The 20,391-nt window shown below is 40.7% G+C and overlaps 2 protein-coding genes across 6 annotated transcripts in view; both read left to right on the top strand.

The window, feature by feature from the left end:
• The window catches only part of LOC127428309 (serine/threonine-protein phosphatase 6 regulatory ankyrin repeat subunit C-like), a 135,452-nt gene that overhangs the window by 110,884 nt on the left and 4,177 nt on the right, over window positions 1–20,391 (top strand). For 3 of the 4 annotated variants that reach the window (XM_051676600.1, XM_051676599.1, XM_051676598.1), the window contains 9 exons: window positions 5,105–5,192; window positions 7,433–7,550; window positions 12,188–12,407; window positions 12,540–12,627; window positions 12,717–12,797; window positions 17,531–17,676; window positions 17,879–17,961; window positions 18,058–18,140; window positions 18,234–18,325. In XM_051676600.1, coding sequence (XP_051532560.1) covers window positions 5,105–5,192; window positions 7,433–7,550; window positions 12,188–12,407; window positions 12,540–12,627; window positions 12,717–12,797; window positions 17,531–17,676; window positions 17,879–17,961; window positions 18,058–18,140; window positions 18,234–18,325 — 999 coding nt within the window. Of the gene's footprint in view, window positions 1–5,104; window positions 5,193–7,432; window positions 7,551–12,187; window positions 12,408–12,539; window positions 12,628–12,716; window positions 12,798–17,530; window positions 17,677–17,878; window positions 17,962–18,057; window positions 18,141–18,233; window positions 18,326–20,391 lie in introns of those variants that run through there. The other variant, XR_007895074.1, reaches the window with a different exon arrangement.
• On the top strand, window positions 2,673–5,079 carry LOC127428333 (saposin-like protein 11). Of its 2 annotated transcripts, none has more exons than XM_051676655.1 (2): window positions 2,673–3,051; window positions 3,091–5,079. In XM_051676655.1, the coding sequence occupies exons 1-2, from the start codon at window positions 2,734–2,736 to the stop codon at window positions 3,841–3,843; spliced, it is 1,071 nt and encodes a 356-aa protein (XP_051532615.1). In that variant the 5' UTR covers window positions 2,673–2,733; the 3' UTR covers window positions 3,844–5,079. The 2 variants fall into 2 exon arrangements, with proteins under 2 accessions (XP_051532615.1, XP_051532616.1); XM_051676656.1 differs by having other exon boundaries at window positions 2,673–3,597; window positions 3,676–5,079.

Here is a 20,391-nt window from a genome sequence, read left to right as displayed (position 1 = left end):
CGGTGGCTCATCAGGACGATTCGCCTCGGCTACGTAATCCAGTTTGCCAGATTCCCGCCCCGGTTCAGTGGCATCCTCTCCACTACTGTGCAGGGCGAGGGTGCCTCCGTCCTTCTGGCAAAGGGAGCAATAGAGCCCGTAGCCGAGTTGTGCAAGGGCTTCTACAGCCCTTATTTTATCTTGCCCAAGAAGGGGGAGGGTCACTCCCAATCTTGGACCTGCGTGCCCTGAACAAGGCCTTACACAGGCTTCTGTTCAGGATGTTAACACAGAAGCGCATCCTGGCATCAGTACGACATCATGATTGTTTTGCGGCCATCGACCTGAAGGACGCGTACTTTCACGTATCGATCCTCGACAGAGACCCTTTTTTTGGTCCGCCTTTGAGGGACGAGCATACCAGTACAAGGTCCTCCCCTTCGGTCTGTCCCTGTCTCCTCGCGTCTTTACCAAAGTCGCAGAGGCTGCCCTGGCCCCGCTGAGGGAGCAGGGCATACGCATTCTCAATTATCTTGACGACTGGCTAATCCTAGCTCACTCGCGAGATCTATTGTGTGCACACAGGGACCTTGTGCTTCAGCACCTCGACCGACTCGGGCTTCAGGTCAACTGGGAGAAGAGCAAACTCTCCCCTGTGCAGAGCATCTCTTTTCTCGGTATGGAGTTGGACTCAGTCACTCTCAAAGCATGTCTTACGACTGAACGTGCTCAATCAGTGCTGACCTGCCTGAAGACCTTCAGGCAGAAGGTAGTGGTGCCATTGAATCAATTTCAGAGGCTCCTGGGGCATATAACATTCTCAGCGGAGGTTCTCCCCCTCGGGTTGATGCATATGAGGCTACAGACCCGAGTCCATAGGTGGGAAAATCAGCTGGATTTTCCACGTAGGGGTGGAGTCTCCACTCCCCGCAGAGCATTACCTGCCATGAGAGTGCGTCCGCTGTACAATTGAGGATGCTCGGAAAGTGAGTGGCTCGCAGAGACTTCAAGGTCTGCTGACTCCAGAGGAGGAGGCAACGGGCGAGTTGCGACATGCGACGCGAGCGTACGCCGCCTTGGCGGTTTATGTACTCTACGGTCGCTGTGTTGTCGGTTGGGACCAACACATATGCATATGCGTATGACCAGCACGCCACAGTGCCATCAGACTTTCAGCCCTTGGTTGGACCTGCCATTTCTACGGGCAGGTGTTCCCCTAGAGCAGGTCTCAAGGCACGTTGTGGTCACGACAGATACCTTGAACTTGGGCTGGGGCACCGTGTGCAACGGGCAAGCAGTGTTGGGGCTCTGAACGGGTCCCCAACTCCAGTGGCACATCAACTGCTTAGAGTTGCTGGCGGTATTGCTGGCCCTGAGGAGGCTTCGGCCATTGATTCAGGGCAAGCATGTGTTGGTCTGAACTGACAACACAGCGACCATAGCATACATAAACCGCCAAGGCGGCGTACGCTCGTGTCGCATGTCGGAACTCGCCCACCGCCTCCTCCTTTGGAGTCAGCAGACCTTGAAGTCTCTGCGAGCCACTCACCTTCCGGGCGTCCTCAACCGTGCAGCGGACGCACTCTCACGGCAGGTAATGCTCCGCGGGGAGTGGAGACTCCACCCCCATGTAGTCCAGCTTATTTGGGAAAGATTCAGGGAGGCACAGGTAGACCTGTTCACCTCCCAAGACTCCTCTTACTGCCCCCGTGGTACTCCCTGTCCGAGGATGGCCCACCTGGTGGCGGTCACTTCCATCAAGAGGGTGGGGGACCTGCAGGCGCTCTCTGTTACCAGCGAATGCCTGGAGTTTGGGCCGGCACACTCTCACGTGATATTGAGACCCCGGCCTGGTTACGTGCCCAAAGTTCCCACCACTCCTTCTCGGGACCAGGTGGTGAAGGAGTCCCCGCTCCCTTCAGAGGAGGAAGACCCAGCCTTGTCGTTGCTTTGTCAAGTTCATGCCCTGCACATTTATCTGGAGCGCACGCAGAGCTTTAGATGCTCGGATCAGCTCTTTATCTGTTTTGGAAGACAGCAGGAGGGGAAAGCTGTCTCCAAGCAGAGATTAGCCCAATGGATTGAGGATGCCATTTTCCTCGCATTTTTTCAGTCTCAGGACTTGCCGAGCCCCTTGGGAGTCCGGGGGCACTCCACTAGAGGTGTTGCGTCCTCCTGGGCACTAGAAAGGGGGGTCTCTCTAGCAGACATATGCGGAGCTGCGGGTTGGGCTACACCCAATACCTTTGCAAGGTTTTATAACCTACGCATAGACCCAGTTTCGACCTGAGTGTTACGCGATAACAGTAGGCATAGATTGGACTCTGCGAAAATATATTGACTTTGCCCTGCTCCTGAGTGGTTCGGCTTTCACTGTGGGAGTGGCTGAAGAGGAAATCAGCATTCCTCCTACAGCAACCACCAAGCCTGAGTTCCCCTTTATGGCCTCCAAGCCTGAGTTCCCCATCATGGCCGTCAAGCTTGAGTTCCCCATCATGGCCGCCAAGCCTGAGTTCCCCGTCATGTCTGCCAAGCCCGAGTTCCCCGTCAATTTCTGAAGCCTCGTCCGTCCCAGAGACAGCACCTGAAGCCTCGTCCATCCCAGTGCCAGCGTCCTTGGCCACGGAAGCCATTCCCACAGCAGTGCTCACGGCCATTCGGAAGAGGAGGAGGAGAAGGGCTCCTACTTCCCAGTCGCTGTCAGCGCTTATGGCCACGGAGGTTGTTCCCTAGTTGCTGCCAGCGCTCAGGGCCATGGAGGTCATTCCCCTGTCGCTGCCTGTGCTCACAACCATGGAGGTCATTCCCCTGTCACTGCCAGTGCTCACGGCCACAGAGGTTGTTCCCCTGTCACTGCCTGTGCTCACCACCATGGAGGTCTTTCGCCTGTCACTGCCTGTGCTCACAACCCCAGAGGTCGTTGCCCTATCACTGCCTGTGCTCATGCCCACAGAGGTCATTCCCCTGTCACTGCCAGTGCTTACGGCCATGGATGACATTCCCAAGTCACTGCCAGCACACACGGCCATGGAGGTCGTTCCCCTGTCACTGCCAGTGCTCATGGCCATGGAGGTCATTCCCCTGTCACTGCCAGTGCTCATGACCACGGAGGTCATTCCCCTGTCACTGCCAGTGCTCATGGCCACGGAGGTCATTCCCCTGTCACTGCCAGTGCTCATGGCCACGGAGGTCATTCCTCTGTCACTGCCAGCGCACACGGCCATGGAGGTCGTTCCCCTGTCGCTGCCTGTGCTCACGACCATGGAGGTCATTCCCCTGTCACTGCCAGTGCTCACGGCCACAGAGGTTGTTCCCCTGTCACTGCCTGTGCTCACAACCCCAGAGGTCGTTGCCCTGTCACTGCCTGTGCTCATGCCCACAGAGGTCATTCCCCTGTCACTGCCAGTGCTTACGGCCATGGAGGACGTTCCCAAGTCACTGCCAGCACACACGGCCATGGAGGTCGTTCCCCTGTCACTGCCTGTTCTCACGACCATGGAGGTCGTTCCCCTGTCACTGCCTGTGCTCACAACCATGGAGGTCGTTCCCCTGTCACTGCCAGTGCTCACAGCCATGGAGGTTGTTCCCCTGTCACTGCCTGTGCTCACCACCATGGAGGTCATTCGCCTGTCACTGCCTGTGCTCACAATCCTGGATGTCGTTCCCCTGTCACTGCCTGTGCTCACCACCATGGAGGTCGTTCGCCTGTCACTGCCTGTGCTCACAACCCCAGAGGTCGTTCCCCTGTCACTGCCTGTGCTCACGGCCACAGAGATTATTTCCCAGTCGCTGCCAGTGCTCCTGAACACGGTGGTCGTCAACGAGCCTGTCCAGTTTCCAGAGGCTGTCGACAAACCTGTCTAATTCCCAGAGGCTGTCGATGAGCCTGTCCAGTTCCCCGAGTCTGTCCAGTTTCTTAAGTCCGTTCAGTTCCCCAAGGCTATCGATGAGTCTTCCACAGCTCTGCCTCTTGAGTTTTCCACAGCTCTGCCTCTTGAGTCTTCCACAGCTCTGCCCTTCGAGTCTTCCACGGCTCTGCCCTTCGAGTCTTCCATGGCTCTGCCCCTCGAGTCTTCCATGGCTCTGCCCCTCGAGTCTTCCACGGCTCTGCCCCTCAAGTCTTCCATGGCTCTGCCATGTTTTGGATTCATGTTTTGGATATCAGCACTGTAAATAAATCTGCACTTGGGTTCACACTTCAGCTACTTCGTCTCCATCTGTTCCTGTCTTCAGCCTGCCAGAATGTTACAGTAAGATGTATTTTGAGACATCATGAATGTCTTTACAATGCATTATCAATACGGTCTTCATACAAAGTTTTACAGAAACATTTCTACCACTATACCATACATTTTTCAAACTCATCTCAGGCCGTTTGTATTATTTGCATGAAATATGGTATGTGTTATCTAGAGATGCTCCTAACAAATTTTATTCATTATATTGTTTAGAAGATATGATTCAAAATGTTTTTGGGTGTGGCCCATAATGACTTATTGGTCTGTATATTGTGAGTGCAAATTAACAAAATGTAACAAAACTATGTTTACATGGGAAACAGAACATTCTGAGGGCAAAAATGCTTAATTTTGTCCTAATACGATGCAAGGTGGCTCTATAATTTAATAAAATCTTAATCTAATCTGCAGCTGTGATCAAAAACAACTGTATCCACAGCATCCACACAATCTATTTTGTAAAATTTGGCTATTTTTGTCATGTTTGATCAGTGCACATATACTGTAGCAGTAACTTGCATAATTCTGACAATAGTTTGGATGTGAACAGCATCTTGAACAATAAGTATTTCTGACAAGGGTAAAAAGCTGTGGTCAAAAAATGAGGATAAATGTCCACACGCTAATATTACAGCTCCAAACTTTTATTGAACAAAGAAAAAGCTGTGGTGTCACTGTCTTGGATTTGGCATTTCAATACAACACCACCTTCATGTGTGTCACATAATCTTTTAACACTAAAATGTATTATGTTTATAAGGTTTATTTTTGGAGCTTTATTTAAATTGTTGAGGAGCTGTGGGACTGTCAAACCATGGGTGGTTTGATACAAGCAATTGTAGATCACAGTGTTGCAACATGACTAGATTTAACATTTATTCTCACAGCAGCCAATGGCCAAACTGACTGCCTGCTCATGCTGTTGAAAAAAGCTGAAAAAACTGACATCATCAACCTCATGGACATACAGGGACAGTAAGTGCCATTTCAGCATTAATTACATGGATTGTACATGATCATACAATGCATTCACATCTTTGAAAACTCAGTAGTGTCTGTCAGGGCTGTTTGGTGGGGATTCCAAATAGTCTTTAGACTGAACAGGTCCTAAAGTTTCACTTGGTCTAATTTTAAAAGATTTTACACATAAAGAAATTAATACTTTTTACAATTTATTTAAAATACAATGTACACTCACAGGAGATACAAATTGTGTTATATATTTATAGTATAATTTTATAATTTAGTATAAAAATAAAATAATAATAAATATAGCATAATTTATAGGATAATTTCAATTCCAGTGCTAAAAAAACTACATGTAAACAAAATAGTTACTTAGTGCACCTTTAATGTTGTACTAAATTCAGAGAATTTAATTTCTTTTTAATGTATGCTTTAAAATGTATTCGTTAACATATGCTCCCAATTTAATGTAGCTGCAATAACTTTCACTATTCTGACAATCGTTTAAGTGTTCACAATAAGTACAATACTCATACAGCTATCAATGGTAAAATGCTGTTGTGCCACAGCCTTGGATTTGGTATATCAATACAACACCACCATGTTTGTCATATAGAAGTGGTTTCTGTTTACTAACAAATGCTTTGCGGCGGCACTTCCGGCTTCTTTTGGCACCCCAGACTGCTTTCAATTGGCTCTTCTTTCAAATTGAGCTAAAAATGCCCCAAAAGTTCTTCTTGTGGGTTTGAAAATTTGCATTTATTTTAAATGCAGTAACTTGTTAAGTTTAAATCATCTGTTTGCATACTGAAAATGTAATATGTCAAACGTTATTATGTACTGTATGTGGACACATATTGCATGTCTGATGGTAGTTTTCATTTTTATTTGCAACATTTCTCAGGCTTTAGGAGTGTGTTAAATTGTGAGGATGTGTATTCATAAACCTATTACATATCTGACATGATCATACATGCTAACTTAAATAACTTTTATTAAAATAAACATTATTAGATTATATAATGGTTAAAAGATTATTAAAATTGCAACGCTGCCCAAATCCACAACTGAAAGCTACTGTTCAAAAGTACACAGAAGCACAATTGCCTGCTGTGTGACATCTTGGTTAATTAATTTTTAATCTGTTAGCACTAAAATATATTCAGGACCCAGTCAACTTTTAAAGTTGGTCCCACAATTCATTTTGATGTGTTCAGAAGGCATAAGAGAGATTTATTTTGGACTGTGGCACCACCAGAAGATAATCACCTTCACCTTTGTAATTCATTAGGCACTTGTCTTCTTGCTAGACCTGTTCAGTGTTCAGTGTTATCTTTGAACATTCAGTCTTTCTAACCATGTGCTGGTTTTTTGGCATCAAGTGCACAACTTTTGCACCATTATGGCTCGACGATGTAAAGGGTATATTATGCAACTTTTAGGGGTTGGTAAATCTAAAATAATCAAATAATGGCATAGCAGTCTTCATGAAATCTAACCACATTTTTACATCTTTGTACTACAAAGGGCCAGGACTATGACCAGAGTGTGCCTTTTTAAGGTGTCCTTGAAAATTTTACTTTTTTTTTTCCTGTTACCATATATCCTATTGAAACAGGGGCAGGACATATCAAAAGGCTCGAACCTTTTTTAAATAGCCATTAGACATTAATTTAATTCACAGCCATGAGCCAGGATTTGCTACTTGTAAGAAGCAGCAAAATAGGTAGTATTTGAGAGAAGGACATTCTCATTAAAAAGAGCATTTTAGTGTACAAAATGAGTGAGTGCAGAGTCATCAGTGTTTTCAGTCCTTAAACCTGAAAGAGAGAGACTGTAAATTTTACCATTTCAAAAGTTGTGCTTTGTCAACTATTGAGAGGACACTAGCATATAGATTACCTCAAAGCTAACACATGAACTAAAAGCTTCAAAAACGTACAAAACAAGACACAAAACAGTTTTAACTTTATGGGGACTTAAACCCCACAGATATTTAATTTCACTTCTGCAAATACAACCTATATATGATAAAGCCTAACTAGCAAATTGCGTCTTCATATAAAACGTATTCTTCTATGCTGTGCCAAAGATCAAAGTGAATGTATGCTTGATCAAAATGTACTGGGAATATCTAGAAGAGTAAAGCATTCATATGTTATATTGTTTCTCCCATTTCTATTTGTCTGTTTTCTTTTTGTACTGTTTGAAGTATTGCTCTTGTAAGTGTAGTCTGGTGGTACCTGTAGGACTCCACTGATGTTGGCTACACTTGGCTGTCACATTGACTGTGTCCACATGCTGCTTGAAAGAGGAAGTAATCCAGACACTGGAGACAAAAGACGCTGCACTGCACTACATCGAGCAGTAAGTATACAGTATGTATGTATGTATGTATGTACACTACTTGGCCACAAGATTATGGGCACTCCCTTCTAATAAACGGGTTTGGATAGACCCCTTTATACCAGTGAAGATAAATCTTAAAGCTACTACATACAATGGCAGTCTAGAGAATTCTCTGCTTCCAGTTTTGTTCCAGAATGACGGTTTCAGCATAACAATGCACATGTGCACAAAGTGAGGATGAAAAAGAAATTATTCTGGTATGGAAGAAATTTACCTGCCTGCACAAAGCCCAGACCTGAACCCTGTTTAACATAGCTTCTCTCCAGTGGCGGTCAATGCTTTTTAAAAGTGGGGAAGCCAGGCTTTCAGGCAGGACAAAAATACATTGATTGAAAACCTAGTGTCCAATAGGCAGTCAGATGTTTTTGTCCAGTGCAAACAGTGCTCATGAAGCTCCCATATCTACCTCATTTTTCAATGTAAGTAGGACGCTGCCATTTTATAACCTGAATGTGGACCGCTTCTGGTATAAGCCTCCTCCAGCTATTTCAGTTATACAAAAATACAAAATTATGCTGCGTTATATTGTAGGCTGGCAATATGTCATTGTCATGTGGTTTGCAGCAATGCTGAGATGAGTTGCGTTTAGAACCAATCTTAGTTTAATGACTATCGCACACCATAAATCAGTACACATGTCAAAGACAGAACCTGACACATAGAAGTGCGTCTTTGACAACGTAAGCCTTAGCCAAATCTGGCCTGGCGTGCATCACTATCTTTCATCATTAGATTAAATAAATTCACACATAATTGGTTTAAGTAACTAGTTAAATAAGCTCTGGGCTTTCCTGGTCCAGGTACACATTATGAGTCAGGTCACTAGCTGTTTAAGACATTTGCCAACAGGCCCAGACACACATAGAAATTTAGCAAAGGCACACCTAGCTGGCATCTCATCCACCAAGGCCAGTATCCTATCAAAATGTCATACCTACATTAATATGCTAAATCTTTCAGAGAGTTGTCAGGCTGAAATGATCAAAGTTCAGCCAGGAAACTCTGTGGCACAACATGAAATGTTCTTTGAAATTGTTATCTGTTAGCCAGTTGGTTTACATGTGACATGTTCAGCCAATCGGCTCGCATGGTGTAAGCTGATTGGTCCTTTGGCTTGTAATCGGATAGCTAATCAACTTGCGTGTTTCTCTTTGTCTAACATTTAAATTGCTCAGTTTTTCAGAAAAGCAGTTTTCACTGCAGCACACTGCGATAGTGGTTTCTCTGAAACCCTTCTCCACCCCAGCTGCACCTGTCTAGATTTGCTACAGGGGGTTTGTTTGAATGTCTATTTGTGCAGCAGCATGTCCTACATACTTGATGCAGCATGTCTTGTGTTTTGTCTAATTGTGTGCAGCAGCAGCATGTCAACATGCTTAACTTAGTATGTCTGTGTATTTTCTAACAGTAGCAAGTCTCAGGATTGCTCTGCCACAGCATAGCAGATCTAGTCCGCCAAGACCAATATCCTATCAATATGTCATACCCACATCAACATGCTAAATGATTCCAATAGTTGTCATGGCTAAAATGGGTTTACATGGAAACATAAAACATCATTACGCACTCTATAAAATGATTTTATTGTTGTCTCTTTAATACAACACAGTGACAAGTGAATAATCCACTTTTTTACTTTAAATGCTGTCGTTATTTATGGTACTGAATAAGCATATTATTCTGTTGTACATCCTGTGGTTGTGTGATCGTTTATGAGCCCATATATGTAAATTCTGGTATTATTCTCCTAGTTATTCACATTGTGTCCAGTGACAATGGAACTTTCTTATACTTTCCTGAAATGCAAACACTTGCTTACTTTCACATTGGAAAATAAGGTGGAGTCAAAAGTGACGTGTTTAGAGCCTCTCGTCCAATGATCATCGATCTTTGCTGCCAAAGACTCCCTTTGAAGCACAGCTTTAGCACTCTATGTGTTATGCATCAACTGTTTTTTATAAATGTACTTCACTAGAAAAAAGCAGATTACTTTACTTGAATGAACAGCGCGATAGTGATATGTGATACTTTACACATGTATTCGCTAAAATACTGAAATGCACAAAGAGTGATATGAAATTTATATAGATTATTTGTACATATATTAAACTTGTCATTGCCATGTTTCTTATGAAATAATGTCATCAGATTTATGACATAATTTGCATATATGTGGCAAAGATCTTAAGATTTATTTATTAAGATTTATAGGAAATGCTTGTTTTGGTCTTGGGGTAGGTGAGTATGTCCTCACACTTTATTATCCACCCTACTGAATTTACAGCTTAGACCAGCATTAATTTTCATGCCATTCCAGTTTGGTTTATGTTGGTTTGGCACTGTGCACCAGCAAAGCTTTTATTTTGTAAAGTTGGTTGACCAGTGTGGTGTATATGGTGAAGATGGTTTACCAAGAAAAGTCTTGCTGGTGAAGGTAAGGTGGGGATCCACAACAGCATATGCTGCTCTTTTCAGCATGGCAGAAAGTCAGAGCACACCTCCTATAGAGAGGACGGTTACACAAGTCAAATGTGGCCTCAACTGACTGGACTGAAGACAAAAATAGAGCCAGGATACCTCTGTAAATAGATTTAGCTTTACAAGACATTTTATTTTCTGTGTTGACAGCTGAAAGAATTTTGCTGAAAGATCATTTGTAAGTGGTGAGGATCTGCTTTGCCTACTATCATATACCGTGTTCTATGGTTCAGAATATGAATGTCTGTATTGTGTAAATTTGCCACTAGTTCCTAAAATGTTACTTGCCATTGGGTGTTACTTTGTTTAGTCACCAAATTAGATAATCAATATACTGTCAATCAGGAGTTCCTAAAGAGCGAAATGTGATGTTTGTTCAGATGCATTGTAGTCTATACCTGTTGCACCAGCCATGCCTAAGTTGCAACTTAGAATATTTCTAGCATAAATGGGCACTAAGTTACAGTGTATGCACTACTAAATATTTAAGCATTGCACCATTAAACTCAGCTTATACTTAGGATAACGTTTCACCTAAATATTTACGGAAGCCTCAGACCAGAAGAAACGATTGGAATAGAAAATCAAACTGATTGAATGTCATCAATATTTAACGTTTTGCATGACAAGACTTGGATCTTTTAGACATATATGATGATTTTGACTTTTAAATTTGTTGACGTTTAAGAGAAAGAACATTATGTGAAAAATGTACTACTTAGCGTCTCTTCAGCCTGAAACCGATCTAAACTGTGCACTTTCCATGTTGTGTGGTGTCACTGCATGCCAAGTTTAAACATACAAAATATATAGGATAGTACTACAATGAAGAAATGTCAGTTTTGTCATGGTCCTGCAACATTGGTCTTGGTTTTTCATGTCGTGGCGGGATCGTGGCCATCTCCTCGACTTGTCAAGTGCTGTCTCTGTTTGTCTTGCCTTGTTCTATGTTGTGTCAGGGTTCAGCCACTTCTATTGGTAATGTTTATTATCAGGTGGTCGAACTCTGACACATTTCGTGTCTTATTTTGTGGCTGGGTGTGCATTGCATTGTTTGTTTACTTTGCAGTGGGCACTCTGTCTAGTCTGGTGTTTGTGTGAGAATGCATGGCATTGTCATGTATTCTCTTGTCCTGTCATTGTCTGCTGACGTGTCAATGGCCTGTGTAGGTTATGTGTTAGTGCGTGGATATGTTTGGTTTCCTCATTGCCACGTTCTTTTCTGTCTTGAGTTATACCCCACCCTCTTGTTTGCCTTGTTAACTTGTTATCTGTTTCACCTGTTCTCCCTCGTTAGTCTGCTTATTTAAACTCTTCTTGTGTTCATCCTTGTGTCGGATTATTTTGTATTAGTTCCTGTTGGTCTGTTTCCCTGTTTTGCTTGCTTGGTTTTAGTTTGTTTCTTTTAGTTTTCAATTCTCTGTTCTTGTTTATCTCCCTTGTGAGTTTTTGTTTGTGTTTTTAGTTTGTAATAAAAGTTAGCGAAACTACCTCCTGCGTTGGGTCTCAAGTTTTTCCAATCTGTTGTATTTAATTATTGCCCCTTTTTAATTTTAAAAACAGTTTCTGAATATTGTTATTCAAATATTTGAATATACTATTTATTATATATTTACATATTTCATTTAAATGGATATGTAACTTTTGCCATTGACAGAGACACAAATTGTTTTTATATCAACCACAACAGACAACACTGAAATTAACTTTTAATACTTGTTTAAAAAATAAAAGAGGTTGAAGGCTGCTTATTGGATCAATAAAGGTTAACGTTATATTATGCAACCAAGCATGTCTTTATCATATGATAAATCTACTAGCTAAGGCTTGAGTCTTCACTTAAGAACTGATGTTACAACTAAATTAAGCACAGGCTTGGTGACAAACTAACTAGTACAGTATTTACTAAGCCCTTATTTTGAACTTTAAATTCCATCTTAAGTGATTCCTTATGCACAGCTGGTGCAACCCTACCCGGGTCTCTTTTAGTACAAGCATATAATTATACTCCGATCAAAGGATCCCAGAAGCGGATTACACTAGTAATATGTGAACTCAATATCAGCAATACTTGTAAAATAAATGGCTAAATTTCTCTTTAATTATTTCTCTTTTAGGCAGTAATTGGTAGTGAAGAGTGTGTCTTGGCTCTTCTGGTTCATGGAGCTTTCGTCCTGTGCAGGGACATTCATGGTAGAAGTCCTTTGCATTTGGCAGCCTCTTGTGGTCATGCAGGGTTACTGCGGCGCTTACTGGAGGCAGCATCTGTCTCAGACCCACTTGACTCTCTGCTGGACTACACTGGCTACACACCTGTTCACTGGGCAGCTTACCATGGTAAAAACACATGCTAATACTTTTATTAAATTTGACGAAAATGCAGTGTCATTGTTTAATAAGTATACCAATGAATGACAAATTTCTCACAGAAAACATCACAGCATCTGTGACTGCTTGCATTTTTTTCAGGGCACAAAGACTGTTTGGAAGTTTTACTTGAATATAACACATCAAGTATCTGGGAAGGAAATTCATTCACGCCATTACATTGTGCACTGTGAGTGGACCTCACCTGCCCATCTGCATAATGTTTCAGTACAAGCACTCATCTTTCATAAGAACCATTTCCGGTTTCTTTCTCCACAGAATTAATGGTCATTATGGAGCTGCAGAATTGATGGTTGAAACTATGGCAACAATCATTAACCTCAGAGATGCTAAAGGAAGGTGAGTATGCATGTTATATGTCTTGTGTACATAGAAGAAGAAACAGATCAACTTTGGCTCTATGGTTTTAAAAAGGGCAGTCTTGTATTATTCAGAGTAAAATAGGGTCTGTTATTAAAAGCCGCTGTGCTTTTTTAACCTCTTCATCTATGCTGGATATTTTGGTTGCTGCCTGCATTTTTCACACCCAAATTTAAAAGCTCACCTCACACAGATAGAGTTGACTTATTGCAAAATACTGGTCTTATTTCTCACACAGACCTGTCAATTGTACACAGTGTGCTATGAACTATGGAAACTTTTTATATAGTCTTTTTTTATTATTTTATTATTATTATCTTAAAAATCACGTTTTAAAGTACATAAGTGCTAAAAGTATGAAGTTTCTGATCTCTAGTGTATCTGAGGCTGAGACAAATGTCAGTGGGACCTTTTATTTCTATTTTCAGTAATATTTAAATGTTTTCTATACAAATGACACCTTACAAATGGTACATTTAAACTTTTTTTTTTTTTTCTCAAGTGAATTGTAGTTTCCGATATTTCATCAAATATCATGTATCAACATAGGTCTGTGCTAAGCCTCGAATATTGACTGATGCTAGAACCACCCCGATCTGAATCTGAACCAGAATGAGCTTTATTGCCAAGTATGCTTACACATACAAGGAATTTGTCTTGTAACCAAAGGTTCCAGTTCACAAACAATACAACAACAAGACAGAGATAATAAAAAAATAGAATAAAAAAGAAAAGTGAATAGAAAATGTAAGTATATATAGAAATATACAATAAGACAAAAAAATATTTATATACGTATGTACAAATATAAATCTGTTATATACAGATAGTGCAAGGGAATGTAATGGCAGAAGAGGTAGAATATGTTGGATAAATATAAATAGACTAAGCTGTGAATTGCACATAATTATTGCTCAATGGGGCAGTTTTAACTGTTCATGAGATAGATGGATAGCCTGAGGGAAAAAACTGTGCCTGACGGTTCTGGTGTTCAGTGCTCTGTAGCGCCGGCCAGAAGGCAACAGATCAAAAAGGTAGTGGGCTGGATGAGTGGGGTCCAGAGTGATTTTTCCTACCCTTTTCCTCACTCTGGAAGTGTACAGTTCTTGAAGGGAGGACAGGGGGCAACCAATAATCCACTCCAGTCCAATCTCAGGGCCCTGTTCACATGCACCTTCCCCAGTAATCGAATTATTCATCGAATATCTCAGCCTCTGAGTGGACTACAATGTTAGTTAATCTAGTGTCTCAGTTTTGCAATGATGTACAGTGCATCCGGAAAGTATTCACAGCGCTTCACTTTTTCCACATTTTGTTATGTTACAGCCTTATTCCAAAATTGATTAAATTCATTATTTTCCTCAAAATTCTACAAACAATACCCCATAATGACAACGTGAAAGAAGTTTGTTTGAAATCTTTGCAAATTTATTACAAATAAAAAACGAAAAAATCACATGTACATAAGTATTGACAGCCTTTGCCATGACACTCAAAATTGAGCTCAGGTACATCCTGTTTCCACTGATCATCCTTGAGATGTTTCTACAAATTGATTGGAGTCCACCTGTGGTAAATTCAGTTGATTGGACATGATTTGGAAAGGCACACACCTGTCTATATAAGGTCCCACAGTTAACAGTGCATGTCAGAGCACAAACCAAGCCATGAAGTCCAAGGAATTGTCTGTAGACCTCCGAGACAGGATTATATCGAGGCACAGATCTGGGGAAGGGTACAGAAAGATTTTTGCAGCATTGAAGGTCCCAATGAGCATTGTGGCCTCCATCATCCGTAAATGGAAGAAGTTTGGAACCACCAGGACTCTTCCTAGAGCTGGCCACCTGGCCAAACTGAGCGATCGGGGGAGAAGGGCCATAGTCAGGGAGATGACCAAGAACCCGATGGTCACTCTGACAGAGCTCCAGCGTTTCTCTGTGGAGAGAGGAGAACCTTCCAGAAGAACAACCATCTCTGCAGCACTCCACCTATCAGGCCTGAATGGTAGAGTGGCCAGACGGAAGCCACTCCTCAGTAAAAGGCACATGACAGCCCGCCTGGAGTTTGCCAAAAGGCACCTGAAGGACTCTCAGACCATGAGAAACAAAGATTGATCTCTTTGGCCTGAATGGCAAGCGTCATGCCTGGAGGAAACCAGGCACCGCTCATCACCTGGCCAATACCATCCCTACAGTGAAGCATGGTGGTGGCAGCATCATGCTGTGGGGATGTTTTTCAGCGGCAGGAACTGGGAGACTAGTCAGGATCGAGGGAAAGATGAATGCAGCAATGTACAGAGACATCCTTGATGAAAACCTGTGCCAGAGCACTCTGGACCTCAGACTGGGGTGAAGGTTCATCTTCCAACAGGACAACGACCCTAAGCACACAGCCAAGATAACAAAGGAGTGGCTACGGGACAACTCTGTGAATGTCCTTGAGCCCAGACTTGAACCCGATTGAACATCTCTGGAGAGATCTGAAAATGGCTGTGCACCGACGCTCCCCATCTAACCAGATGGAGCTTGAGAGGTCCTGCAAAGAAGAATGGGAGAAACTGCCCAAAAATAGGTGTGCCAAGCTTGTAGCATCATACTCAAAAAGACTTGAGGCTGTAATTGGTGCCAAAGGTGCTTCAACAAAGAATTGAGCAAAGGCTGTGAATACTTATATATTTCAAACAAATTTCTTTCACATTGTCATTATGGGGTATTGTTTGTAGAATTTTGAGGAAAATAATGTATTTAATCCATTTTGGAATAAGGCTGTAACATAAAATGTGGAAAAAGTGAAGCGCTGTGAATACTTTCCGGATGCACTATATAACATTTCATAATGTGTAGTAGAGAGCATACTTTGCAGATGATATGTTTATAATGCTTTTTCTGCTGGACATATTTTGTTCTGGACATCTAAGACATACAATTGGAATATTTACCCAAGCAAACTCACAGACAAGCAAGTAGATAATGGCAAGAGGGAAGAGCTGATACAGAGTTTACTGGCTACTTGGGGCTTACAGAAGCAGTAATCAGGAGCAGACGTGAGATGTCATTTGTTGCCTTACAGAGATCACATTTCACTTCATGATTCTTGGGGTAATCATTAAGTTGTGGTGTTATGGCAACAAAACTGGTGAGAATGAGAGCTTTCGTTTGATATATTACTTGCCTATTTTAGTGCTATTTGAAAAAAAAAAAACTTTAATGCATATTTTCGTGCGGTGTAGATTTTTAAACAACTTTTATCCTGTTATTTTAAATCAGGGCAGATAAAGATCAAACCAACCCCAAATTATAAGCAACAGGGCCCTTGTTACTTATAATTCAGATTAGACCCTCATCCGTGGAATATTCTTAAACCCGAAGACTCAAACTCAAAATTATAGCGTCGGGAGGTGGTTGCAACCTTAAAACCACTGTTTTATTGGTTACAATAATTTTTCCATAAAAAGTAAAAGTACAAAGGTATTGCAAAAGAAATTAAAATATCAGCTAAATAATAATAGCATTGGGGAATCGACCTAAAGCAATGTCAAATACAAAATCTTATCAGGTTATCAGTCTTCATAAAGTCAGTGTCTCAATGTTGGGAAATTCCCTCGATGATGTAATCTGAAGCCTTGAGAGAGCCTTTAAAATCCTCCGCTGAAGACTTTTCACCCGACGGTGACTTCTCCTTCTGGCTCATCTCCTCTGTAGTTTCCGTCGTCTCGTCTGCAAGATATATCCATTTGCTGTCATACATGTAGGTCTGTTTTTTATCTTAGGTTGCATTTTTCATGTTACATTTCCTGATTCTAATTCATGCAATTGCTCTCCTATCCTAACCGCAAATACATAATAAAACAGTTTACAACAGTTTCAAAGCTCCTCTTTTTTCTTTTTCTCTTTTTCTCTCATTATGTTTGTACTCAAACAGCTGCATGTCTGAAGCCAGATGCTTACAGACTTCTAGGTTTCTCCATAACAGCATTGTTTTCAAAACTAATAAATTAATACCATCTACTGGTTATTCAAATGTACTACAGTATAATATTTTAAAGTAAAATATATCAAGCTTAAGGCATGCATGGTAAAATATAACAAACAAATGTAACATGTAATAATTGCAAGGTTACATATAAGTAAAATAATTAAAATGTGATTAATTAACAAACTGGGTAAATGCATAGCATACTTGAAAAGGCAAAATAAAAACAGTTTTTGCATTTTTCTCATTATTTTCACCAGTATATTCATATTCCTACATCATCACCACAGGGTGGGGCATATTTGCGACAGGAATGTTGTCAGGCCTTATCCTTAATTAATGGAGTTCTGTGAAAAAAATTGTATTCTAAGTTTTCCAATGGTACCACATATGACTATGTCATTATGTGTCCAGGGGCTTTTTAATTTTAAACTGAAACTTCTGGACCCGACCGCGGATTTTAACAACAGACCTTATTTTATTCATAAATCCAAAACTGCCCATCTAAAAACCCATAGGAAATTCAAGATGGAATGCATGTTTGAATGTTTTACGACTTAAATCTGAACAGCCTTATTCCACAACAAGATGATAAAGCATGTTTTAACTTAAATGAAAATTGCCTTCATTTATTCACCCTTATATTGTTGTGAACTATTTCCTTAAAAGTAATGTTAACCTTTGAAAGATATCTTTTTGTTCTAAACATTTTTAAGATTGTCCATGTATTTTATCTGCAGGACTCCACTGCATGCAGCTGCTTATGCGGGGAATGTTGCAGCACTGCAGTTGGCATTGACCTCCAGCTCAGATGTGAACTTAGTTGATTGTACAGGACGCACTGCAATAATGGTTGCTGCTGAAAATGGCCATACCTCTGCTGTTGGTTTGTAGAAAAAGTTATCTTGTTTCACATTACATAAGTAATGTTACACTGTTATCACCAAAAGACAATGCATGGGAAACTTTTTGCTATTTTATTGTTTAGAGTGGTTATGTACTCTACTGATTTAAAAAAAAAAAAAGTGTGCATCTTTAATTAGCTAAACGTAGTCTTGCTTATCTTCTCAAACTTCATCTGTTTCCAGATGTGTTGCTTCATCAGGCCAGAACAGACTTGTCATTGCTGGACATCAACAGAAACACAGCACTTCATATTGCCTGTAGAAGAGTAATCCACCTCACCTCTCATAGTGTTATATTATACAGCATGTTCTGTGTGATTGTGTTTCGATTTCTAATGATGTTCATGTGTTTAACTCAATAGGGCCATGAAATGTGCGCTCTTCTCATTCTGGCTGAAATTGATGACCCCTTACTCATCAACACATCAAACAGTGCACTACAGACGTGAGCATTCACATGTTATACTGTAGATGAGTTCTTATGCATGATCATGTGTTTATTTTCATGGCAAATATTTTTGTCTCTGCTCACCTCTAGGCCGCTGCATTTAGCAGCAAGAAATGGTCTTGTCACTGTGGTTGAGGTTCTGCTAACTCGAGGTGCAACAGTTCTGGCTGTAGATAGGAATGGTAAGTTTCAAACTTGAGTCAATAGAATTTGCTTCACCAAAGGACTATAGTGTTCCCTGATATGTGCTGTCCAATGTCATGTGGTGGAATTTTGAAATGAGGAGGCAGAGTGCCATTTCATTTTTTTTTTTTTTCTTTCTTTAATCCAGTGTAAATTCAGATTTAAGTTCCATATGACATTTACACAGCTTTCAGGTTAAACCCATGCAACTCTGAAATCTGATATATCACAACATATGATATAAAAAAGGCCTATATAAAAATGATATGATTTAGAATGTATGTAAATCTGATCTTTTTAAGATGTTTAGCAGATGTTAATTAGAATGGGATGCTTCCCAGATGAAACGCTCTTAATCAGACATATCTGAGATGTACGTGTGCTATCTGGGAACGAATCAGCGCTAATTGGAGGCATTGTCTCCCATCATGTGACTTTTCACCCATATTTTGTGCTTAACCCCCCCTCACATTCATGCCATGCCAGAGTTTAATGAGATAGTAAGGAGCACAAGAGAGGCCTGAGAGACACTGCCTCCCTCTGAAACTTTATCCGCTGGTGTCGCTGATTGACAGATTACTTTAGAAAAATTACTACTATACACATAATTTGAGTTCATATTTCATACAAATTTTATTTATTATTTTATGCACAGTTATTTATTTTTCTCACCCAAATTTTTGAGGCACTGCCTGCCTTGTCTAATCGGAATAAACTGCACTTTTGCTGTAGGTTTAAGATAATGTGCTGTTGAAAAACTATGGTTACTTCCCAGTCTTTGGACTGGCTGTCTTACATCATGTCCTAGCCAGACACAACACAATAAAATCACAAGCAACGATAAAGTTCATACTGAAAGCGATATGTTGCGACAAAGCGACATGATCACATTCTTATTCAATGAGAGCTGGCAATTTCCGGCGACAGGATATGGGCATGGCGAATTACTCTACAAAGTTGAGAAGTCTAATTATGCAAATGCAAAGCGATTTTGCACAACTACTACCAATAGGAGTGAAGACAGTGAAGGATATGTCATCTGTCTTCTATGAGATACTGAAGTCAAGTGCAGGCAAGCCAGAGAAGTTAATGCTACTGTGAGCGAGTTCACTGTTCTATATCATTTTTCTGTAACCACATACATGGATTAAAGTGTTAGTTCATCCAAAAATGTATATTCTCTCATAAGTTACTCACCCTCATGCCATCTGAGGTGTGTATGACTTTCTTCAGCAGAACACGTTTGAAGAAAAATTAAAAATGATCTCAGCTCAGTAGGTCCTTAAAATGCAAGTGGATGGTGATCAGACTTTTGAAGCTCCAAAAAGAACAGACGATCAGCATAAACGTCATCAATATTACTTGGTTAAATTAATGTCCGTAACATGCCAATGTGAATTCATCAACACTTTTCCCTCTAATATTTTTAGTGGTAAGCAAACTGATTCTTTATCAAATTAAATGACATGCCAGAAATTGTCAGTATTTTGAGTGAGTTTGTTTAGTACATTAATAAATCGTCTCGTTCGTGATTTTATGCATTTAGCACTGCTGCAGTTTATATAAAAAATTTTTAGAGGCAAAACAATTGATTCCTTGTCATATTATAATGATATCTTGTTAACACTTTACAATTAGGTTCTATTTGTTAACATTAGTTTGACAGCATTTATTAATCTTAGTTAAAGTTAATTTCAACATATACTAATACATTTAAAAAAATATAAAGTTGTTTTTGATAACATTAGTTAATGCACTATGAACTAACATGAACTAACAATGAACAATTGTATTTTTATTAAATAACATTAATACAAATTTATAAATGCTGTAAAAATACAGTATATTGTTAATTGTTTGTTCGTGACACCTACTGAATTAACTGATGTTAATAAATGGAACCTTATTGTAAAGTGTTACTAGATTTACCGGCAATCTACTGTATCTCATCTGTGATCATATTTTCAAAAACTATGGCCAGTTTTGCAGTCAACCAGTCATAATCCTCTCCTGTGTGTATGTTTTCGTTTCGTTTTTCTTTTTTTTTTTTTTTTTTTGTGCACAT

The sequence above is a fragment of the Myxocyprinus asiaticus genome, chromosome 37 (assembly GCF_019703515.2).
Source record: "Myxocyprinus asiaticus isolate MX2 ecotype Aquarium Trade chromosome 37, UBuf_Myxa_2, whole genome shotgun sequence".
Classification (NCBI taxonomy): Eukaryota; Metazoa; Chordata; class Actinopteri; order Cypriniformes; family Catostomidae; genus Myxocyprinus; species Myxocyprinus asiaticus.
This window is presented reverse-complemented; position numbering and strand designations above follow the sequence as displayed.